The following is a 26,091-nucleotide window of genomic DNA, read 5'->3' on the forward strand; positions in this document are numbered from 1 at the left end:
GTTAGTACTGTACAGTGTTATTAAGCTGGTTATGATTGTGAAATAATCTTAAAATATACTATTGATTATTGCATTTTACTAAATTGTATTGTATAGATATTACTATAAATGTTGATTTATGTTTAACGTGTACTATTTATCTTCTCAGTAACAGCAAGCCAACTAAGTTCTCTTATTCTGATTATTCATAGACATTGTATTTCATAATTTAATATTACAGTAAGAAATACAACATCGGAATGACATACTATTACAAAATATTCTTATTGGCATAATAATATGTACCATTTCATGATTTATTATTATAGTAACCAAGATTTCACTACATTCTACCTTATTAACGGTTGACAAGCTTATTATTTACGTCACCTGTGATTCTACGTTACGGTTGACGACCGGAATTCATATTGACAATAATTTACAGTATTTTTACAGGAATTACTTATTTACGGTACCTGTGATTTTACATTACGTTTGACTACCGTATTTCGATCAACAGTAATTTACCGTATTTTTACAGAAATTTATTTTTAACGGAAATGTAATTTTACATTACGGTAAAGTACTGGCGTCCTGGTTGCCAGTATTTTGACGGTATTTTTACAGGAAAAAATTAATAACGGTACCTGTGATTTTACATTACGTTTGACTACCGTATTTGGATCAACAGTAATTTACCGTATTTTTACAGAAATTTATTTTTAACGGAAATGTAATTTTACATTACGGTAAAGTACTGGCGTCCTGGTTGCCAGTATTTTGACGGTAATTTTACAGGAAAATTTTTAACAGTGTAGCTGTCTAAGATCTTTTAAAAGTGATTCTAATTTTTATTGGCCCCTCTCAACATTCTTTTGCATTTATATTGTTATTGTTGTTGTTTTTGTTATTTTTTAAAATATTAATGATAATACTAATGACAATAATAATATTAATGATGGTAATAATGATAATAATGGTTATAATTACTTTAGTAATCGCCCTGGCTCTTGTGATGATTCTTATTATTTTTTATTGTTTTTTTTTTTTATGCCGTATCTGTTATTTTATCTATTGTCTATATATCATATTACATTAAATTAGTTTGTGAGTTAAAAATGATTCATGTGTATCGGTAGAAATTTTTCATCTGCTATGTTTTTATATTTTTTTTTATTGCTTTTTTTTATCGTTTGATTTTTTTTTTACTTATTTTATTTATATATTTGGCAATTTAAAAATGGTACTCCGTGTTGAATAAACTTAAAGAGCAACATAATGTAGAACTTAGAAATATACATTTCCATTATGTTAATGAGTTAATGACAAACCATCAGACTAATGAAAGAGAGGCATGGAAGTGATTAACTGCCTATCCAAATTTAACTGTCATAACAAGCAGATATTAATGATGATGATACTTTTTAAATATATAATAAATAAGATAAATAAGTTTCTAATTTAAAAACAATAGTTTAGAGAAGCATGCGAAATTTATGTAATTATGGAGGTGAATTTATAAATCGTACTAAAATTATACTTCATTACCAGATTTGCATAACTCAGGGGGATCCAGAAATGTCCAAAAAAGGGGCAGATCGAGATAACACTAACAAATGATATTTGTGAATGAATGACCTTTGTTCAAAAAAAAAAAAAACCTAGGGGGTCCGAAATTTTTGTTTTCTAGAGGCCCGAAAATAGCTTTTGAGACATTTTGGAATTTCTTTTGTCGAAGCTTTAGCTTTCGTTAAATTTGTGCAAAATATGCGTTATGTAGTTACCTCGATTTGTATAAGGAGGCTATGACTAAGGGAGCTTCTCCTCACCAGTGACATAGGTATGACCAGTGCAACCAGTGTAAAGTATTGGAGTCCGGGGCTTTAGGAACCTGTTCCTAAGTAGGACTAAAAAACTGCAATTCCAAATTAACATATCCTACCTGTATTTTTTTTTTAAAGTACAATAATTATTGAATATTATGTTCATTTCAATTTACTTTTTACGTACCACTAACTTTTTAAACTAACGCCTGATGCCTGTCTTGAAATGTATGAAAACTTCCGCCTTAGACCTAAATGCCGACCATCGACACACCAAACTATTGAAAAACGTCGAAGCATGACAGAAGATATGTTCCACCACAAGTTTCTTTTTTATACTAACGCCTAAGGCCCCTCAATTGAAATATGTTATGAAAACAGTCCCCGTTAGGTCGCCTAAATGCAGAACGTCCAAATTTTAACAAGAAGAGAAACCTGCGAGTGTTAAAAAAAAGTTGTCCCAATCAGGATTCAAACCCAAGACTTTCTGGGCCATTGATGAGGTTTTGTTGTGAGTTCAAATCATATAAAGAAACTAATATTTCACACTTATGCGCGTGTGTAGTTGTTTTGCATGGAAAGTAAATAACAGAGATCATTATGATACACACACCCTATATACATACATATATGTATGTAGGCCTATATATGACAACCCCCTTGCCCGCCTTCGATTCTTTCCTCGACATCTCAGTGAAACAAATTGGTGGCGCTATAATTTTATATGAATATTCTAATGAATATTCATATGAAATTATAGCGCCATCAAAGGACCTTCTCTCTACCGCGATGTGTTTCCCCTCTGCCGCTCTATTGCCGCGGCTTCTGCTTATTGAGTACGTCCAAAGGTTGTCAGGAGGGTACAAGACCTTTTTTTCGATCGTGAACTTTTCAAAAGTAAGCCCGCACATTTATAGGAGTCCGCAACAGATTCAAAAGTACCTCGCACAATTAATGAAGTCCACGACATATTAAAAAGTTCTCCGAGCACAATTACAGAACTCTGTAACAAATGCAAACGTACCTAAATTGAATTAGAAAATAAAAAACCTGTGCTGATTGAATTAAAGTTTTTTTTTTCCTGTATAATGATAATTATTATTATTGTTATTATTATTATTTTTAATATTGATTTATTTATTTAAAGTTGAAATAAGTGCTGATACGTCGCACGTCTTAGATTCATAATTTCAGTTACCAAACTTTCAGTAATCAAACTATGGTAATCAAAATTCTGTAATAAAACATGTAATAAATAAATTTTATATTTTATTTATAATAATGATAATAATAGTAGTACATGAACCGAAAGGTCCACTGATTAATCTCGGATATGATAGTATAATATATAATCCAAGTATCGAAATACACGCTAACGTGTCTCGATTTAATATTTCAATATTAATTATGTCATCATCAGGAATGAAAAATTATCCTTATTTGCAAGCTTATATGCACAAGTACCAAAAGTGATTGACCAATCATAACATAACCCCTAATAGTTGACATAGTTATGAATAAACTAAAGATCAAAGCATTCTTACCCTACTGATTGAAGCTACCTACAAAAACAAAGAAAGCTCCTTTGAAGCATTCAGCCCATTATTAAGCAATGGGTGAAGCCTACATATAGCAAACGCTTCTTTGAACAATAGTATAGACCAACTATACTATTGTTTAAAGGTTATTGTAGGTAAACTTGTCAAGCGAAAGCGTCGAGCGTCACGCGGCAAGCGAAGCGAATCGCGCAAAGTTCATAATAAATAAATAAATAAAGAATGTCTCGCTTCCAATGTTTCGCTTGCCTGTTCCCACTGCTGACTGACAGACCGCGCGCAAAAACTCGAAATGGCGGGTGGCAACAGAGAAGGGATTTTGTTATCGCATTAATAGACGGAGGAAAAGGGCTGTGAGACGAATCAGATAAAATCCTCAGGATTAACATTCCCAGAACTCTATAATGAATGAAAAGAGTGAATATAAACATACGGTAGTTTTTTTTTAGTATATTTATTCATTCAAGGCCTAGAGCTAGGCCTCCTAAGGGTAGATAGTAGGCCTAGCCTACCCTACCCTACTGTAGGTCTCAGGTAGTAGCAGGGTCAGAGGCCTAGGCTGGACAGGCCTAATACTGGTAGAAAGAGGAGATAACTCAACTCGTCTCTGCAAATCCTTTTCCACGCATTGTCACATATTTTCTTTGCTCCCTTGTCACAGACCTAAACTAGGGTAGCCTACTGTTCCACAGAGTTTGCATGAAACGGACTCGTCGGTCATCGCTCGCACATCTGTATCGATCTGTACATTGTTTTGACAATGTCGTGACTTTATTGTTGACCTTTGACATAAATTGAATCTAAGCCTTGCGATTGGTCCATCGGCGGCGAATTCGCTCGCGAATCCGAAAAAGTTGGTCTTGGATCAACTCTTGTGAATTCGCAGGCGAAGCCTCCGCGACCACCGCGCGCACCGCGTCGAAGTTCGAATATTGGGCGTTCGCATGTTCGACTACAAATTCGTTTGCATGTTCACATTGGAAACGCCAGTCGCGTCTTCAATTCAGCCGCGCGCGCCACATTTCGACGCGAAATTCGCTTGATCGCGTTCAGTGGGAACCGTCCTTTAGAGAGTACACTGTACAGTGTTTACCCGAATAATTATTTCACTGACGCGTTTACTAAAAGTTGATCAGTTAAAAAAATATTTGTGTGTCTACATAGTTCGGGTGCTCAAATTAAACGTACCTTCAAACTCAAATTCTACGTGGCTTTATTATTTTCGCTTTTTGTCCTAGTATTGTCAACAAACACTTCCTGAAATCGTTTTAAAAGAGCCTAAATTGCTCAGATTGTCGGAGTTCCACTGGTCATGCCCCCGCCTGAGCTCCATCCCTGGACCTCTCTCCTCCTGTCTCTTATACACATCTCGACAGCCAATGGGTGTAGTCAATCATGCATTTCAAATCTGCCAGGTTGGTAAATGCATCTAGTAGCACTGTAATAATATATACAAGGTAGTCTCAGTCTATATGCGTAAAATAAATTAATGATCTCCTGGGCTTCGGCCTACTAGTTCTATGGCTTTGCTAGTAACTACAGACAGGTCGAATAAGGGCCTATTTGTTACATATTCTGTGACCTCATTTGGGCCTAACAATTGTATTTGCACAAAGAACTCCCCAAAACACCAATAAAACACATCGTTATATGTAATTGTATTCATCTCTGTTACCGTTGTTGATTAGGCTTCGCAACACGCGACGGCAGCGATCAGAGAGCGAAAAGCATAGCTAGCCCTTCAGGGGCGGATTCAGGATTTGAAAGAGGGGGGTTCAGAATTTTTCCAAAAAACGCGAAAATTTATTTATTTATTTATTTAAAACCATTTTTTGAGTGAGCGACCTTTACAGAGTAAATCTGATGTTCAGGGGCCCACTTAAATACAAAGATATAAAAAGTTATAAAAAGTATATAAAAAATATAGTCAATCTATCAAAAATGAAAGGAGTCCGGGAGTCCTCCCCCGGCAAAATTTTAATTCCAAGACGGCCGGTAATGAGCTTTCCCGACTTCTGAGATGTCTTTTAATTTCTTCAAAATTCAAGGTTTTACACCTCTTAAAAAAAGGTCAGGTGATTTATCTCATTCTTAGGCCTAACATAGAAGAAAATTAAAGATAGAGTCAATACATTATTAGGCCTATATTCCAACAATATTGAGTATTTGGATACATAGTCTTTCTTATAGATCGATGAACCGATAGGCCCGAAGAACACACTTTCGTACATAAATTATTACGACGTCGAGCCAATAACAGTGTTTTTATATTGTATTAAATTGAATTCTAGTTGGATTAGGCCTTTGCCAACCTATGCCTAGGTAGGTGACCATGCCTTTTGTTAGCCAGGACTCAGTAGTATTTTGTTACATTTCTTCACAGAGAGGGGTTCGTCCGAACCACTTGAACACCCCCCCCCCCCCCCCCCCCCCCCCCCCCCCCACACACACACCCACACACACAAACACACGAAAACACCAAAAAAACGTGACACACACACAGAAACTTACACGACTGAAAACATATATCTCCTGGCGGAGATAATAATAACGATAGGAAAGATAGCAAACATAATGTTCCCCAATTGGTCTCGGGTCAAATCCCGGTTGGGGCAACGTTTCTAGGGAAATCGCTCTTAGACTTGAGTTTTGTTAAAGATGTATTGTCCCATTCTACTTTTTAATTACATCAACCTCAAATTTTCTATCATTGGTCTCTCTGAGACATGGTTAAACGACCAAAAAAATAATCCATTTTTAGAAGGATATAATTTTTTATCTTGTAATCGTATTGGTCGAACAGGGGGAGGGGTTGGATTATTCGTTAAAAATGAAATTAATTTCAAGTTAAGACATGATTTACATTTGCCAAAAGAAATATGTGATTCCCTCTTTATTGAAATTCTTAACAAGAATGCATTAGACTGGTTTACAAGTTATCTTAATAATAGAAAGCAATATGTTCAAATTGGTAACTGTAAGTCGACATCAAGAAGTATTTTGCGTGGTGTACCACAGGGGTCCGTCTTAGGACCCTTATTATTTCTTATTTACGTTAATGACTTACCATTGGCTAGTGATATTTTACACACTGTTTCCTTTGCCGATGATACTACCATATTTTATTCTAGTAATAACTTTGATTTATTGTTTAACACATTTAATTCTGAATTAAGCAAGATTAGCAATTGGTTCATTACAATTAAATTATTAATTAACACAACTAAAACAAATTTCATTATATTTCACAGCCGTGGTGTTTGTCATAAACTTAAACACAAAATATGTGATGTTTTTCTAAATGGCAAACGGCTTGATAGAAAAAGTGAAGTATCATTTCTTGGTGTTTTAGTTCATGAAAACTTAAATTGGTCTAGCCATCAACAAAGTGTAGCAAATAAAATCTCAAAATACATTGGTATAATAAGCAAACTGAAACATTTTTTTCCTCTAAGTATTTTAGTTTCTTTATGCAATTCGTTTATTTTGCCCCATTTATTAAATTGCAACATCATTTGGGCCGCAGACTATCCCTCAAATTTACAAAGAATTCTTATATTACAAAAATGGGTTGTTCGGTTAATTACATCTTCACCATTTAAAACTGCATCTGAACCTCTATTTAAAAAACTTAACATCTTAAAAATTAGTGACCTTCATAAACTCCAGATTACTTATTTTATGTTTCAATATGTGAATAATTTAGTACCTGTATCAATCACATTGCTTTTCTCTAACCGTGTAATATCTCATTCTTACGGTATTAGAAATCCAAATATATTACAAGTCTCTTTTGTTAAACTTACTAAGAGTCAATTTTTTATTACATTTTCAGGTCCCACCATATGGAATAACCTAGATAAAGATATTATTATAAATTGTAAATCCCCGAGAGCATTCAAAAGTCACATGAAAACAATATATTTATCTAAGTACAGGTCTTCTGACTGACTGAATGATTTGCGCTAACTCTAATTATTTTTCTCCATTATTTATTTATTTATTTTTATTATTTTTTTCTATTCTATTTTTTTAGGGGTCAATATGAGACAAGTTCTACTTCTAGTTTTGATCCATGTGATGGTCTAATTTCGCATTTTTTAATAATTTTAAGAATATAATTTTTCATATGTATGTTTTTTTCTTATGACCATTACGAAATAAATGTTACTGAATGAATGAATATAAATCAAGATAACCGACTGTTATTATATAAGAAATGTAAATACCGTACGGCTGGAAATAAATTGTAGCGTACCGATTTACGCATAAATATCGTAAATTCAACAAAACACAGTCCAGGGATAAATATATTCATATTAAAAGTATATTGTTTTGGCGATACTAGTAATTTTCTGAGTAGAAGCTAACAAAATAATTTTCGATAAATTACCAAAAACGTGTTTACCTGTTTTACTTATCCCGTATTTCTGTAGTACCGTACGGCAATGTTCTGCTACTTTAGGCCCAACCAAAGCGCAATCATCGACGACTGACTAAAGTATTAACCCTAACAGTGTGTTTATATACGGTCCGTAGTGGGAGGAGCAATACTATAGCATGCGTATATAAATACCATTAATGGGTGTTATCAAAATGGCAAAGAGTGTATGCAAATTATCTAATTATTTTTCTACATTATCATTGGCACGAAAAAATCCCTCTGTATCTTGAATAAAGCGATGTAAGAAATAAAAAAGTTGTGTGAAAAATCACGCATGCGCTTTTTGCATTAGGTTTACCCAGAGCTACGCTTGATTTCAATCATTCAAGAACCCTGGTCACAGCCTGATGTTAGCGATAGAATAAAATTAAATAGTTTATTTTTAACAGTCTATATAGGCCTAGGTTTGACGTTAGTCCAATTTTAACTGATTATGAAAGTAGTATAATATTTAGTGAAATATGTTTTTGAATAAATATTTTAAATATTACATTCAGCAATCGAAAATGATATCTCATAAGGCTTATAAGATATGTTTATGTCGTATTATAATACAGAAGGACAGTGTAGCCAGGGAGGAACAATATGTCTGTATAAAGTTTGGCAGTGCATTCCCAAATAGGACTACTCTATGTTTATAAGAACAGGGAGCTGTTCTTTTGAAGTCACAAGTGGATTATTAATTAAAAGGTGTACATTTTATTTTTCTGAAGACTTGTGTTATTTACTGTTTCTTAAAAAAAAAACACACACACACACACACACACAAAGATGTATCATTGTTTTATGATTCAATTTCTAATAATTAATGATTAAAGTAGAGAATCAGGGTGTAGGTTGTAGTATGATTGATGATTGAATCCCATAAAGCACACGCAAATTAAAACAAATACAATTCCATAATTATGTTCAAATTTGGCACGATATTCATACGAAGTAACACATACAGCGAGGTCATATTGAACCATATCGATGTCCATGTTCGATCAAGGTGTTAAATTTGTGGATCAGAAGTTGTTAAAATGACAATACAAATTAAATATTATTATTTTAGTTGAAGTGATAACAAATTTAGTGTCCCTTATAGGGGTTTAAATGTGTTGATGTGAAGAGATAGAGAAATGAGAAGATAAGAGGGTTCCCTATTGTTAAATTATTTCTAATCTTTATCAATTTTTATTAAATATTTTGTACTACTATATTGATTTTCACATTTCCAGTAGCCTGAATGTTGTTCATTTCCCATTAATGTATTCTGGCGTTACTTAGTTATCGATTTGACGAATACTGCTGTTTGAAATCTTCGTTTAACTGTTCAATTTACTGCTTAACCCACAGGTAGTAGCTGTGAGCTACGTAGCAAGCAAAGCTCGCCTCAATCATAAATTATTCATGAAGTGTTCAATTGTCATGATAAAAAGCTATGTCGTACCAATTAAAATACAGAACAAAGTTTGAATTGATAAATGATGTTAGGACTACTGTTATATTTAGTAAAACAAGACGATAGTTTGTTAAAATATGAATGTACTGCAAATTGTTTATGAATTGTATGTTAAACAGTAATGTATTTTTGTGATGTAATGGTATTAGAAGTCGTGTTCTAATATTCAATCTCTACTATAACTATTACTGGAACAAGTAAGCTTCTGTTGGAAAACCATTAACATAAACGAACTGAACAAAAAAAAATAATTCTCAAATAACGACAACCAAAATACCGCTTTTCTCTTTTTCTCTGTATTCCCGTATTTCTCTCACACTCTGAGTTTATTTTTCCAGCCCACTAAAGTTCAGTAACACAGCATAAAAATCAATAAAAGAGTAATTTAATAAAGCAATAATATGAAAACTAAAAAACATAGCCATCATTCAAAATGAAATAGACAATCAATACGAAGGAATACGAAAGATTACAGCAATATTTCAATTAATAACGTTATAGTTTATTCTACCTAAATTAAACCAAACTACGCTTTATCAATCTCGTAAAACCTTAATGTTCTTTATGGTTACTGACATAAACGTACAATAATATAAAATAAAAGAAAAAAAAATCATCAATATAAAGGAAGGCAATCAATAAAAAGTACAGCAGAATACAAGAACCCTTTATTATAGTCCTAAACCGTAATAATTATATAGATGGCGTTTTTAGCCACAAAAGTAAACCACACTGCGAAGGAGCTAAACGAATTTAGTGATTTAATCCTATAAATTATTAGTTTTATTGCAAATTCTATGATAATATTATCCACATAATCCATGTTTTCAATGTTTTAAGTATTTAAACAATAGTAGACCTAACGCCGGATAGAAAAGAAAGAATAAAATTGATTCTTAGAAATTGGCATCAGAAAGTGGTAATTTTCTCAATCGCGATTTTCGCGTACAGTGTTTGTCGGTTCGGAGAAACAGCAATGATAAGCATATAATTATAATGAATATATTAACAATGATAATAATAATAATAATAATAATAATAATAATAATAATAATAATAATAATAATAATAATAATAATAATAATAATAATAATAATAATAATAATAATAATAATAATATGTGTGCGTGGGGCTATTATTAGAGTAAGGCGCTATACAACTGTGCAAGAAAGTGGCCTATTGAAGTTCTAGTATGATTTGTTCTAGACTGATACTAACATTGTGACTACAATTTATTTAGTCACCCAATGGGTCTAAATGAAACCTTTTGTAAAGGTCTTGTAAAAAATGATTAAATTTTTGTGACGATCCGCAGTATGGTGTAGATCTGAGGACCATTGAAAGGAAAACGTCTCAACGGATCAACTGATTTGAATAAAACATTCGGAAAAAAGTTTAACCAAGTTACAAGGAAGATGAGTATTATGTGTTAGCGACGAATTAGTGAAGGGTGTAAACTGGAGGGTCATTTAAATTTTTGAGATCCTAGACATAAATATCTATAAAAAGTTTTCAATGGGTGTAAATAAAACTTTCTATAATTGTTTGTAAAGGACCAGTAAAGAAATTACTGAATTTTTATGATGATCCGGTGTAGGGTGTGAATCAACGGCGGCGGAAGTGGTGGGGGATGGCAGGGGGTGGGGCCATTGGCCAACACACTTTTTCTACTGGGGGGGCTGCTCCCCCCCCCACTTTTGTGAATGTTCCGTTCACCAGTGACAAACATTTTACGAACGCTGCAATGTCATTACATTATAATAATAATAATTATTATTATTATTATTATTATCATCATTATTAACATCATCATCATCTTTACCATTATCATTATTATTATCATTGATATTGTTATTATTTGGTGATTAGACACCTTGTTTATTTGCGCCTTTTAAATTGACCTATTATTATCATTATAAAATATAGATTTTTTTTTTCATTATTCCTCTATCGAGCAAAAAAAAGTTCCCTTTTTGAGTTGAGCAACCAAATGTTGATTGACGAAAAGAATATGTTATATGTCTCTTTAATACTATCACTGGGGTACGCCCTATTCAGAGGACACTAACCAAAGAAACGTAAAACTGTCCGCTTAATAGGGGTTTTTTGTATGTTTTCATACAACGACGACATGCATTCTTTTTTATTATTCTTATTGACATAGAACCAGTTACAGTAGAATTAGAAAAAAAATTATAGCAATAATTTGCAAGGCAAATGTTATTCATTTATAACATGAAATCAATAAAATGCAATTAAGGAACATTCTTTCTGTTGGATGGATGTAGCATGAATAGAGTAACGACTTAGAATATTTTTTTTAAGAATATGATGCCTAGAAAGGTTCATGAGTATATATGTCATGAGTAGTAATGATATGCATTATGAAACTATAGTCAATTAAAAAGGGTAGGTCTACAGAGTTAAAATTGACAAGATTGGTATATACGTATTGACACATGCACTAGACATATACCGATGTTCACTCTAATGATTGAAATTTTGGTTTATTGCTCATAAAGTTTCAAAATAATATTTCGTTCCCTCGAAATATTATTTTGCTCCCTCGAAATAATATTTCGTTCTAACGAAATATGATATCGCTTCCTCGAAATAATTTCGTTCCCTCGAAATATTATTTCGTTCCCACGAAATATTATTTCGTTCCCTTGAAATAGTTTAATATTGTTTCTAACTATATCCCTTTAAAGGCTCCTTAAGTTACAAACTGTTGGATGCAAAAGAAATAAAATAATCATTATATTTCACTTGATTCATTATTATTAAAGTATTGCTGACCTACAATCATATAAGAATTTGAGTAAGAACAAAATGAGTCCTACCTGAAGAAAGTTGACAACGTGTACCTAAAAACGGTGGAGGTGCTGCTATTATCATTGAAGGCACTAGATTACTAAGAGGTGACTTTATTGCAAACTGTTTCTAACTGTATGTAAAACAGTAATCTGTTTTCTGAAGTATAATGTCGTGTTCTAATATTCAATTATTACTATACACTAAAATTGCCTAATAAGAAGAACCAAATGTTACCGCTTTTTCTCTCTGTATTATTCCTTCTCTCACACACACTGGGGTTATTTTCTAGCCACCAAAAGTACAGTAATACAGCATGAAAATCAATAAAAGAGTAATTTAAAAATGAATTAGGCCCTAATATAAACATAAGCCATAGAAATTCGAAATGAAAAAGACAATCAATATAGGATATAAAAGTATACAACAATGTTTCAATTCATAACTTACCGTTTTTAATGTCGTAAAACCTAATTGATACAAAAGTATAACGATGACGTTTATTCAAACTAAAAAACTTACTGTATTCAATGTCGTAAAACCTAATTGTTCTTAATAAATATTGACATAAAGGTACAATAATATGAGATTAAAGACAAAAAATCATCAATATAAGAGTAACAAATTAAGTCAATCAATAAAGAAGAACAAAAGAACAAGAAAACGCTTTGTTGTAAGGAATGCTTTTAGAGGACTATGTAACAATAATATCTAGCGTCATTTGCCAGAAAGCCAACCAATCTGTAGCTTAATGAATTAGTGAGTTAATCTGGTAAACAAACAAGAATGTGAAACTAGAATTTCGGTAACAAATGTGTTACCTGATTCAACAAAATGTCAAATCCCAAGTAGTCCAATATTCGTATTACAGAAACAAATTTTAAAATTATTGTTGATTGTGGTCTCCTGGGTAATTCCCTTCAAGTGCAATTTTTTTTAAATTACGTTTCTCTATCATATTTGTAGGGCCATATTTTTGTTTAAACCACCGTAAAGTTCTGTAGAAATATAAACATTATTTTAAGAAAAGATTATTAGTATGTGGCATTGGAGAGAAAATAATAAAATTGGTTACTTGATATGCCATAGTAACTAGCAAAGAGTAGAGGTGAGAGTGAATAACTACGTTTGAGGTTGTTTATAAAACGGAGGAGTGAATAATTGAAGAAAGATGTTTGAAGCGTGTCACGTAAAGACTGCCAAAAGAAATGTAGACAGATGGTAGGCCTATGAGCTTTCATATTGTTTTATATTAAAAAGCATTAGTGTTATTCAAAAGACATTTAAATACTTTTGCAGGGAACAAATAGAATTTGAATCATTCTGTTCTGGACCCTTACCCAAACCAAAATATCTGAACACTCTCTGGAAGTATAAACCATAATATGAAAAAATGATTGATCAACATATACAGTCATGCGAAATGGAAAGGAGAATCAATAAACGAATATCTAGCATTGACATACAATAATATAGAAGAAGTACAGTTGCTAAATGGAAGGGGTAATCAATACAAGTATATACAACATATTGGTCTTGGCCCACAATAATTTAGAAAATCAACACATCAGTCATGCGAAACGGAATTAGGGAAAATATTTCATGCAGAAGAAATTGGAGTCAATACAAAAGCCAGCAAACAAATATGATGGCATCGATAGTGATATTGAATAAGTCCAAACAGGCAAAATAATGTCTCTAACAAAGCGGTAAACATACTCTCTTTCCGCGAATTTGAAAACTAAAATTATTGTAGCGTAATTGAAAATAATGAACGACATAGGCCTATTGATTTTGATGATGATGTTAACTACGTTATAGTTATTTTGTAAACGATTTAAGTCTCTACAACTGGCCGACCTCTTTTTTTTTTTTTTAAGTAAATCAATTATTTTACTGTTTATACTTTTTAAATAGCATATTACACTAAGAGCACTAAAATCATAGTACTCAGATAATGATTATTATGCGAGTAGAGTTAGTGGTAAGATGCTTGTCTTCAAACCCCCAGGGTCTTGGGATCAGTTCCTGTGACAGCAGGACTTTTCTCATGACTAAAAGCAACTCCATCCGCTAAGCTTCATGAGAGATTATTTTGTTTAAAGGTTTGTATGGCGAAGTAATAATATATTAATGCTTGCGGTACACCACGGTAGCTAGTTCTGAAAAGAACTGTTGTTCGTTGAGAATGTCTCCACCTTTCGATTGAGCTGCTTCAATCGTCTTCAGGTAAAATATCTTTTTTATAAATCATTGTCCATCCTGTAATTGGAGAGTTGCTACCTGTCGGATGCGAATGAAATCAAATAAGCAAAATTTACAAATTTAATTAAGTGTTGTGTTTGGTTCTGGTAGGTCAAACTCATTACACATTAAATTTAGTCAATCCTTGGTATATTTATGGCAGATAGACCATGTAAGTATAATTCCATAGACAGATCTACCCAGGTGATAAAGACATAGGCTTACCTTATATAAACATACAAGGGCGATCCCTTTTTTTATGTGAAAGAGGGAAGAGAGGCATCATGTTGTTGAATGCGGTTGGTATTGCAGGGGCAAGAGTAGAGGTGGGGGCAGTGGGTAATTTGCCTGTCGTCCGACGCACGACTAAATCGTCTAATCAAAACTTTAAACAAAAATAAATTTTCCCATCCAAATAACGTTATATTGTCTGCCAATCCCTAATGATGAGGTCTAAAAGCACATTTGGACCATTATATCTGTCTCTTATACACATCTAGATGTGTATAAGAGACAGGGGTAGATCTGTCTATGGAATTATACTTACATGGTCTATCTGCCATAAATTTTGGGCCGCCGACCGAGGCTTCGTCTGCCCCTTGGCTCTAACCACTCTGTCGGACTTGCGGGACCCCTTGTCGGCCAATTTCTGGTGCCACCGCTGGTCCAGAGTTCGTATCGCTTAAATGTTGTTTACCTTGATGCCCAGAAATAATGACGATGATGATAATAATGATGATGACGTCGACAATGATGTTGATGATAGTAATGAGGTGGTGACAGAATGATGGAGACTCTAATGCAGGCTAAAATGAAGTTAGTCCAATCTGGAATCAAGGGAAAAGAAACGCCCCCGGACAGGTTTCAAGGACAAAATCCCCTGGACAATCAGCAGTTTTGAATTGGTAGAGACTAATTTGGGTTTATATATTTAGTTTTATAATAACATGGAGGAATTATACCTCCATGATAATAGAATAGTAATACTTCCAGAGAGCAAAGTGGTCCTCCGATTGACTTCCAAGTACTAGAATGCCCGGGCAAAAAGTCAGTGGTCCTGGTAGTGTGTAACCTATATCATGTTTAGATTTAATATGTTATTGTTGCGTTGTATCGCACTGGAATTGATTTTTTTTGGGTATCCTTTACAAACCTGGACATCCCCCACCATCGTCGGACTAAATTAATTTTCAAACCCAATTAAAGTTATTGTGATTATTCCATAATATTGTGGTCTAAAAGTATAATTTTGAGGTGCACGGAAATCGCAACTGGCAATACTGTAGAACCAATACCCCTCCCCTCAAGGGGTAAAGTTAGATTCGATATAAATTCATACCTACAAATATTGAAAATATGCTACTCAAAAATAACAGTTGGCAACCTGCAAAGCAGCTCCCCATATTCCAACCTCATGCAGGGACAGATGCGTGTCTTATCTAGGGAGGACGTGGGGGTGTACGCCCTCAAAAAATTACTCTCGCCCACCCCACCAAAAAATATCACGGTCAAGTAGTTAAAAATCATCTAAAATCACCATATTTTGCGAATTAGCGCCCCTCAACTGATCATCGAGCCCCATCACTTCTCCTTCGCGCCCCTCCCCCATCAGCACCCCCTCCCCCTATTCAAGACTTTTAGATACGACACTGAGATGCAGGATTAAAAGTTAGTGGAAGTGGACTAGATACCATAACCTCCACCTCAGCTCCACCATAGTTGAAAAAATAACTCCACTGCCAGAGGAAAGCACATGCATACTTTTAAAAAAATGAGTATCCTTAATTTTTTTTAAATTTTATTGCAAGTAAATCAGGGTCGGCTTGACTCGTATACTTTTGTGTTTTGATGACAATTTGGCCAACTTTAACCCCCAACATTTTCTAAATAGCTGATTGTCATTTTATATTTATACCTCTAAGCATTTGGAAAATCAATCTTTTTTCTTTATTACTAAAAATTAAGGACTTTTTAAAAAGATGAAATTTACAGAGGCCTAGGTGGTAAAAAAAACAAGCACATTGTTTATTTTGTTTAATTTTATAATATTAAAAAGTCAATAAGTTGCGAATATTCATAATAAATTCAATTTAATTTATAAATGTCAGTATTATTTTAAAAATTAATAGAATTGAGAATGGTCCGGCCAAATGAAAAGAAAAATTAAAAATTAAAAAAAAAACAAGCTTTCAGTTGCTTCAAAAGCATTGCACTAAACGCACTACATGAGATCATTATAAAGCGCGTCTGTGTATATGCATAGAGATCTGTTCTGTTTTCTCTATGGTATATGGTTGTGTGTCCTTCCGAGCGCATAACTCCAAAACTACACAACCGATTTACTTCAGGTTTTGACATATTGACAATGTTACATCTCGGTCCTCCTTAAATTTGGTAGTATGATGCAGTTTTTAGAATGTTATTTATATACTTTTCCGACCTCCGGCAGACATGGATAGCAGCGAAGTGTACACAGTTGGTTCTAGAAACTATCATATCTCTAAATTACAATGTTCCACGGTGACACAAGATTCAAAATAAAAAAAAAACTAAGGAGAAAATTGTTTTGTTATTTATTAACCAGGTTACAGCAGGCTGTTTTGTAATTTCTTGAACTTGATTTAATCGAGCCTTTGTAAGTATCTCTAAAAACGTCCTCTTTCATCAAAAGGCATTCTATCCCCATTACAAGAGCAAAACAAATTAATTGATTCTTCCTGCTATTTTTTGACATTTATCGTAAAATTGGATGTGGCACCATAACATAAGAATAATCAATAACATAGAAATAGAAAAGAAAATCCACTAAAGGATATCTATTGTATTGATATGAACAATTTCAACAAATACAGTCGTGCAAAATTAAAAAGAATATCAATAAATTGTTATCTAACATATTTATACATAACAATGAAAATAAAACAGTACGCGCAGTCATGCGAAATGGAAAAGAAATTCAATAAACTGACATCAAACAAATGAAAATGAAAAATAAACAGCACATTCTTGGCCACTGTCATGAATTGAAAATCTATAAACGGATTGATAATGGATAATATAGACAACGAATGGTGAGCAAATCATGCGAAAAGAAAAGGAAAATCAATAAAAGGGTGTCTATTACATAGATACACAAATATTATGAAACATAAACAACACGTTCAGTCAAACATAAAGAATAAAAAAACAATAGAAAGTTAGCAAGCAAATTCAACATTTTAAACAATGATAAAGAAGCAGTTCAGTCAGGCAAAATATCAAGCGGTAAACATGTTTCTTTCTGCGAAATGGAAAGAAAAATAAATTATAAGTCAACGTAAACTTACAGTGATACAAGAAGGACTTTTTGCGGACTTCGTAAACGTTGACTTAAAGGTTATTACCAAACATGCATTTTCATAGCTCCACCCATTTTGGAAAATTTGCAAGCGCACATGCGTAATGTATTTAAACGTTCCTTACGTCCATAAAGAACGTGAAGTTTTCTTGAACAAACGAAAAAGTGGATAAAAGTATTAGATAGACGTCCTACGAACAATCATTGTCGTCATCAAATATGTACCGGTACGTAGGACACTGTTTGGATCAATTTCTGTGATCATTTCACTATTTTATTTGTTAGGTTTCGTTTCAAATGATTTTATTTTGTGAACATAACTATTGATTTCAAATTTGATGTCGTCCCTAGTTCATCCCTCTGTATCTAAATATACTGAAATTGAGCTAGTAGGTAATAGAAACGACCAACCAAAAATAATGAAGAATCTGAATAAAGTGTATATTTTTAAAAATCCAATCAAATATGTAAAACAAATAAAACAAGCAATATCCATCTCACTTTCACTATATATATTATATATGATTCAGTGATATATATATATATGTTCTCTTATACACATCTAGATGTGTATAAGAGACAGTCTCGGTCCTTCGACAAGACACCCGTCGGATCGGTCGAATCGGTCTCGTTTCGTCGATGACAGAGTCAACCGTCCGACGATCGGAGGATACAGGCCGTCACGGAATTGCTTTTGAGAGATCTGACAGTTTACGCATAAAGTCTTTAACTGATTTAGCTTGAGAATTTTGCAAGCACTGTATTAACTGTTTCTTGACTTGATATATACTTCGACTATAACCAGGATCAACAGGCGCCATTGATGAATCTGCTTTCTGGAACCTAGAAACATACATCACGTCTTTATTTTCATTGAATTCAATGACGTCAGAAAACGTTTCATATTTGTCGCCGCAGTTCTCTTTATCTGCCGCACGTTTTGTGATCTCATCCAACATATTCTTTACTGATATTTTTTGATCCGTATTCATATTGGCCCTTCCAACATTTTTAATATTCTGATGTACAAATATAACTCTAGGTTTGATTTTTACACTTTCAATTTTCATGAATGCAAGAACAGTGTTTTCAAGGGTTTCTTTTATTTCAATTACAAGTTCTCTCCTGATATTAAAGATTGTAGCATCACTTAAGCCAATGGCAAGAGTAGCAAGTTTGTTGAAGTAGTCACTATGTTCAAGGCCTGCTAATTCCGGAGCACGTAAACCCTCTGTATCAACAACCATTATATAGTCACATCCAGTACTCTTTTGTAAGTTTGTATCCACTGGAACTAATTGCGCAAATATGCCTTTAGTACATCTGCCGGCATTGACAGGAAGCTGTAAACCAAACATGGTATTAAGCATAGTTGACTTTCCGCTATTTTGAACACCTAGCACTGACAGCACGAAAATTCGATTATCATCGATTATTTTTTGTCTCAGAATAGCCTCAATCCAAGTGAGTGGAACATAAATCGCGTCACCGTTCATTAATTCTAGAGGATATCCATCAAGAAATAATTCAGCTGCAGCGACTGGAAGTTGACGGGTTGAATAATCTAGAAGATTCAAATCTGATTTCATTTCGTACATTTGTCCTAGCTCTCTGTTGAAATGCTCTAAGCCTAATGACAAATTAGAGAGCTCACTCTCGAGACATTCAATTTCAGCTTTTCTCGCTTTTATCTTTTCTAATTTTGTTCTACTTTTTTGATGTTTTTGCAAATGTCTATGTAACTTATCCAATTTGTTAATGTATTCCTGGCGTACCGATTGCATTTCGTCAATGTTATTATTGTATGTTAAAATCTTAAGGTAGCTCTGGCAATATTTCCTCGCTGGAGCTGTAAACGTATATGACCGGCTGAATAGCTTAAGTATACCTAGATCTTCTTCGCAGACAATTTTTTGCTTCATTCGCAAAAATGATATACTGGTATCCAAGACATTCTCAGAATCCTTTGTTGCTGCATTGTGTTCGTCCCGTTCCAAATAATACTGTGTTTTCTGTCTCTCTCCATTTTCTTTTGCAATCATTTGCAAAGGTAGTTGCTTTTCTTTTCCATGCTGTTTTAAGCTATCGATCATCATTTCTGTAGTTTTTCTTGTTATTAAATAATCCTGTGTGTTGTCATCGTCGACTTCAAAACACATTGTTTTTGCAACGTCGACGCACATTTTAATGCTTCTATCAGGGACAACATAACGCCTACTTCCTTTGTAGATACTTTTAAGACATTCTTTAATTTTCTTACTTATTAGTAATTCCTTTTTGGTTGAAGAATAGATGTATTTTACTTGCTTATCTGAAACCTTAAGACAACTTTTCTCCAACGCACAAAATGAATCTTTCAATTTCCCTTTTGAATGTTCATCTAATACAATTATTAAGTGACCGTCCTGTTCGTACAATGGTTTAAGTAAGGCCTTATCTTCTTCCTTTAGACTTTCAGAAGACATAAATACAATAGTTGCAAATGATATTTCAGATATAAATCGTATTTGACCTTTAAGGTAAGATGCATTTCCTCTCAAATTCATAAATGTGACCGCCTCGGATAACATGTCCTTGCGTTTTCCATTTGGAAGGTAATAGGCCATTTCCAATAACCCATCGGCGATTTTCCTATTAGCACCGCCATTGCAATCGGAGTGAAAAAAAATATCATGTTTCAGATCACTAATAACCTTGTTGAGTATTTTTGATTTTGATATCCGAGGTCTGCCGAAGCGAATGGCAGACACGATCGATGACTTATGGAACACCATTGATTGCTCACATGATGATCCAGAACGTGTCTTCCATTGCTTTCTTAGCGTACTCAACGCCCACATAAGCATTTCACTTCCATAGGGACTGTCGATTGGTAACAGAAGTGGAATAGCGAGCTGACACAGTAACAATCTTTCAACTAAAATTTGTCTCAAGAAATCGTCGCAGCACCAAAAAAGTGCAACCAGCGAGTCTAGAGGACTTACATGCTCTGTGTGATCGCAGTCGTTTTCTCTATCTGAATGGCTTTCTAGAAGTGGAAGAGAGTCTCCTGTTCCGGACAATAATGGCTTATGCTCGTTGACTTCAAAACGCATTCCTTCATAATTACACATGATCATATTTTGCAGAATAAACCAAGGAATCTTGCCAGGATCCTTGAGGTCGTCTGTTGAAATGTCGATATTTGAAACTGCAAGCGCCTTTTCACGAGTTAGTTTTTTAGGGTAATACTCTTGTAGCTTTAGCTGTTTAATAATGTTAGGATACGTCTGTGTATCTTCACAATCAATATCGTCAGATTTGAGTGAAGCCATTGTGCTGCTTTTTTGGATTTGGTAGGCTTTGGATCTTTCAAATAAATTCTACAGGCTCCACCTAAAAGGATACAGATATATATAATTAAGAGATGGTATAGACTCTCTTGCTTATTCTCGTCGAGGAAGTACACGTTAATTGTCGAGGAATGTTAAGTATTTCGTTGGAGAAAATCTTTAGGAGAAAATCTTTAGGAGAAAATCTTTAGGAAATAAATATTCTTTGGGCCTATGCCTATGACGGAGCTGCTATATACGTCTCACCTGTTACTTTAGGCATTATTTCGTTATTACCAGTCCCGGAGGACGAGCTACGGGAGGTAAAAAAAACCCATTATGAATCAAATTAAAATAAATTTGCTTACCTTGTTTGTTCATTTACTGGATTTCGTGCTTGACAAATAATAGGCCTCTACCATATTTTGTATATATTCGTATAGTGTCCACAATTTTGGTTTGAATATTAGAGGCTATTCCAGTGAATCTTCAACTAAGTATTTATCTTTTTTTTATTAACTGTTTCATCAGTCAGTTTCCAGATCAGTATAATAATAATCAGAAATATTTAAACCAAATCAAATGTCGCTTTCGGAACTAGTCAGACATTATATATAACATTTATAAACGCCTCTACAATGACCCATTGTGACTTAACTCTGATTGATATAATCTCATACGTTTTAATGAGACACATGTGACGTTGGTATATTATCTCTTAGATTTTGAAAACATTGTTCACTGATATCACGTTTACGATACATTTGATAACAACCATGGAGATTTAGGTATCTCCAAGGACAGTTTCGAACGCTTTTTTTTAATGTTTTTTCAGTAGATAAATTCTAAATTGTCAAATCAGTCAATTACCATTTATAGGTCCCCTTATCTGCTAAATGCTTGGCAGTATTAATTTTCTGGGTTGAATTTGATAAGTTATCAGAGACGTGTGACGCAAGTACACTCGGTTCAGTGATATCTGAATTTGAAGTACTGTAGTGCCTCGTCATTGGCATTATTTATTTAGGTGAAACAAGATACAAAACCCACTGTGTAGGCCTATAAACTAACATTAAAACAACGTTGCAGCAAAATTAGGAACGTTATTTATTCAGATATTACGTTATATTCGTCTATAAAAAATGTTTTGAAAACCCAACCCGTAAGTTTGTTAAACGGGCTTCTAGGAACTTTAACACGAGTTCTTTTCATTAAACAGATTATATTTGTAGCTCAAAATGGTCACAATTCCATCCCTAATGCACTGTCATTATGATTATGTTAGAGCCTTCAATCAAATTTGAACTTCGAACGAACGCTTCAATGGTTCAATTGGTTAACACGCTTACAAACATGGGCGGATCCAGGAATTTTAAATGGAGGGGGGCAGAAGGAGGTATGTTGATAGATGCAGTGGCGTAATTACTCGCCCCCGCCCCCTTATCAAAGAAAGGTAAATACAGTGATTTATACATAATTTAACAGTAGGAACACCTATATATATACAGTATATGTATTAAAATATATTGGTAATAATCCAAAAAATTATACACTAAACTTGTGCTATATTTTGTCTATAGAGTATTTATAAGAATATAGTTGATAGCATTGTTTTCTTGCAAAACACACACATAATAAACATCCTCATTTTAAAGTATTTTCAAGAATTTGTTTTATTAACAAAAATAAGTAGTCAATATATACCCAGGATTATATAACAATATGATTATTAATGGCTCCCCATCGTACGATAAATAATTATACGAGAATTTTCAAAGAAATTTGCTTCAATACTGCATAATTACCTCCTTATGTTAACATAAAATAAGCACAATAAAAACATTAACCAACTGTAAGTTGTTAAGATATTCAGACATTTCTTTAAACAAAACAAAACATATTTAAGCCTTGTATCTCATCAGTACAGCCTACACAGCTGCCAAGTCAAATCAAAGTTTAATTTTTATTCCTAATATTTGGTGGCCACTTTAGTGTTTGATTAATAAACTACTGTAAAAGTAACATATCTAAGAGTGCCTGGGGCGCGCACACCACCCCCATCCTAAAAAGCTAGCCCTCACTTAACCGAGCCTCCCTACTTGACCTCTGCGTGCCACCACTTCCTACCCCCATTAGCACCCTCATTTCAAAAATCTTAGATACGCCACTGTACAGTATTATACTACATGTACTAAACTATAAAATAATTTGAAATCAACATACAGTTCTAGCCAAAACCACTACTGAATACAGCACAGGATTTTTTATTCCTTGTTAAATATAATAATAAAAATAATTTTTTTTTGCCCACAAACATCCAGACAGAGGAAATAATGAAAATAAAATTTTAATGTTAAATATAAACAATGTAGTAATGCGATGGTTTAATGCTTTAAATATACATAATTACGAAGAAATATACATATCTTATTTTCTTTGATTTCAAGGCAACTGTAGGTGTAATAAAAATTTTTTTTTTTAAATTGTCTAAAATTTCCATTTTTCGTGGCAGTGAGTGTGGTAATTGGCAAAAAATAAAATTTTAATTTTATTCGAAATCATTATTGGCAGACGGCGGGTTCACTAAACAAGGTATAAAAAAAGTGTTGCCTATTTATACTAAAATATTGATATACAAGGAATCAAATGTTGCAACTAAAATACATACACGTTTAGAATACAATGGCATTGATTAATAAAATAAAGTACAGTATAACAAAATCACAACATTAGCAATGTATTATCATTGTCATCATTGTCATTTTCATTACAATAAATCAAACATTTGTAAAAGTGCCAATGTCAATGAAACGGAGTATACATCAAAGATGCTGTACATGTCATTATCATTATCATCATCATCATCGCATCATCTTAATCCATAATCATTATCGTTTTTTACATTACCATCAACATTTATTATCCTAAGTAGATATTGAACATCTTGATTTTTGTTAGCATACGATGCCAATGCAATTCAATGTCTGCTGCCATACAGTTATCACCATCATCATCATCATAGATTTGTCATCATCATCATAAACATTGATCAAAATTATCACCAAATTTCTTTCAGATAAAAGTCATTTAATTTACAGTGACAACAAACACTCAAGTGATGAATAATTAATACTTTCAAGAAGTGGAAAGCATGATGCATAAACAATATTAGTCTAGTATTTCTGTTCTGATTCCATAGAAAACAAAATTCAACAAAATAAATTCTATAATAATAATACTACAGTAAAACATAAAACATAAATAGATAATTATTTGGTTTGAAATTTACATACTAAGAAACATTTAAAAAAGAATTTTTAATTTATACTTTACATGATGTTTTACATTATTACTGCTCCCATGATTAATAACATTGCCATAATTGCAACCTACATTAAATAATTATTTCTATATATTATATTATATTATTAAAAATTGCATTATCGTAATTATGCCAACAAAATATCCTTACTGTTACCATTACCCTCATCCTCACCATCAGTCTCATCATTTTCATCATTACGCCATCATCACCCTGGCCTCATCATCATCACCCTTACCATCATCACCATTACCAACACCATCTTCATCACCGTCATCCTCATCACCATAATGGTTACGTTTATTCTTTCCATAATCGTTGCCATTATTTGTTTTAGTGTAATGAAACAGATATACTCAACATGCAGCTTCTCAATAACAAAGGTATAAAACTGCAAGAGGTCCAACTGCCTGGGATTCTTTGAAACGCAATCCTATTTTTAAAAAGTACTACCCAAAAGGGGCGTGGCCTTTAAAAGAACGTAAAGTGCGTTCATATCGAACGCGTGCTGTGTCTATAGAATGTATGCAGGAATTCAAAACGCAGCACGCGTTCGATACGAACGCCTTTTACGTTCTTATGAAGGACACGCCCTTTCGTACTTTTTAATGTTGCATTGCCTGTATACAAAATAAGGGTAGTCAGACCTCTTGCAGTTTTATACTCTTTGTCAATAAGCAAAGTTTGAAGACTCTAGAGGGCGGTATTTAAGGAAGGATGATAGCACAACCAAGTACCAGTAAGACCTCATCAAACTCCCAGGGAGCTTCCAGAATCTTCAGTAATGACTATTGGGGTGTAGTGGATTTAATTTTTTGGTTTGAAAAATGTCAAGGTTAACGCACAAAAGTCTGAAGACTCATTTTTAATTAAGGAGGTTCTTCTGGTTTTGAACTTGGCAGTACACTGGAATACATACCCTAATTTTTTCCAAAAGTGTACCACATTTTTTATGGCGCACTTGGACCATATGTACAGCGAACGAACAGCTTAAACCACCTCACATCTGAAAGATGTTGTGTGCCTAATGAACACTAAAACGACTAATCTGGAAGATTTGGTAAAACTGCTGTCAGTGACAATGCACAGATGGTCTCTATGTTATACAGAAGGGACATCAATGGCAGCAGGTATAAGACTTAAAAAAAGAAGATATGGAAGATGTAGCAGCTGTCAAGAACTACAATGGATGAAAACAATGCAAAATTTGAAGAATGATGAAAAAAAGAGAACCAACGGTTTACACTTCGCATCTGGAAGATGTGTGCACATAATGGAAACTGGGACGACTAATCTGGGGAATTTGGTAAAACTGCATCAGAGACCATGCACAGCTGGTCTATATATTATAGAAAAGGGACATCAATGGCAGCATGAAGGAGACTTAACAAAGAAGGTCTGGAAGATGAAGCAGCTGTCACGAACTAAAATGGATGGTGTGCACCTAATTGAAACTCAAACGACCAATCTGGAGGATTTGATAAAAACTGCATCAGCGACAACACACTAATACCTCTGTTACACAGAAGCAGGGGTCTTAAGTCTCTCACAAGTCGTGGAAGACTCCCGGAAAGCATACGGCCTCCCGCACTTCGGCGAGCAAGTATGAATCTTTCAGAAATATCGTTTCTCCTGCAAATTCACGATATTTCCATGTATTTTTGTTTTGTTCAATTGGTTGATTAATGAAATCAATACTATTAAAATAAAACAACTTCTGTATTTGGCATTATGAAAAAAAATAAAAAGACCAAAAATATCATTATTATTATAGAGCCCTGGTAATAAACACCTCAGTATGACATCACTCACAGGAG

General features: G+C 33.6%; 3 protein-coding genes across 3 annotated transcripts in view; all 3 read right to left on the reverse strand.

Moving 5' to 3' along the window:
- LOC117119614 (interferon-induced very large GTPase 1-like) overlaps positions 1-7,823 on the reverse strand; it is a 17,769-nt gene extending 9,946 nt beyond the window's left edge. The window contains exon 1 of the mRNA XM_033264448.1: positions 7,767-7,823. The gene's annotated coding sequence lies outside the window, so the exon portion shown is untranslated. The remainder of the gene's footprint in view (positions 1-7,766) is intronic.
- A 10,498-nt stretch (positions 7,824-18,321) lies between these two features.
- On the reverse strand, positions 18,322-21,590 carry LOC117119615 (interferon-induced very large GTPase 1-like). The gene is made up of 2 exons (XM_033264449.1): positions 21,321-21,590; positions 18,322-21,016 (listed from the first exon to the last, which is right to left on the reverse strand). Exon 2 carries the CDS (start codon positions 20,953-20,955, stop codon positions 18,322-18,324), a length of 2,634 nt encoding a protein of 877 aa, XP_033120340.1. The 5' UTR covers positions 20,956-21,016; positions 21,321-21,590.
- A 1,009-nt stretch (positions 21,591-22,599) lies between these two features.
- Positions 22,600-26,091, reverse strand: part of LOC117119618 (ER degradation-enhancing alpha-mannosidase-like protein 1) — a 14,758-nt gene continuing 11,266 nt past the window's right edge. Inside the window, exon 14 of the mRNA XM_033264451.1 lies at positions 22,600-26,066. The gene's annotated coding sequence lies outside the window, so the exon portion shown is untranslated. The remainder of the gene's footprint in view (positions 26,067-26,091) is intronic.

The sequence above is a fragment of the Anneissia japonica genome, unplaced genomic scaffold (assembly GCF_011630105.1).
Source record: "Anneissia japonica isolate Jap-2015-1 unplaced genomic scaffold, ASM1163010v1 scaffold287952_len401801_cov160, whole genome shotgun sequence".
NCBI lineage: Eukaryota > Metazoa > Echinodermata > Crinoidea > Comatulida > Comatulidae > Anneissia > Anneissia japonica.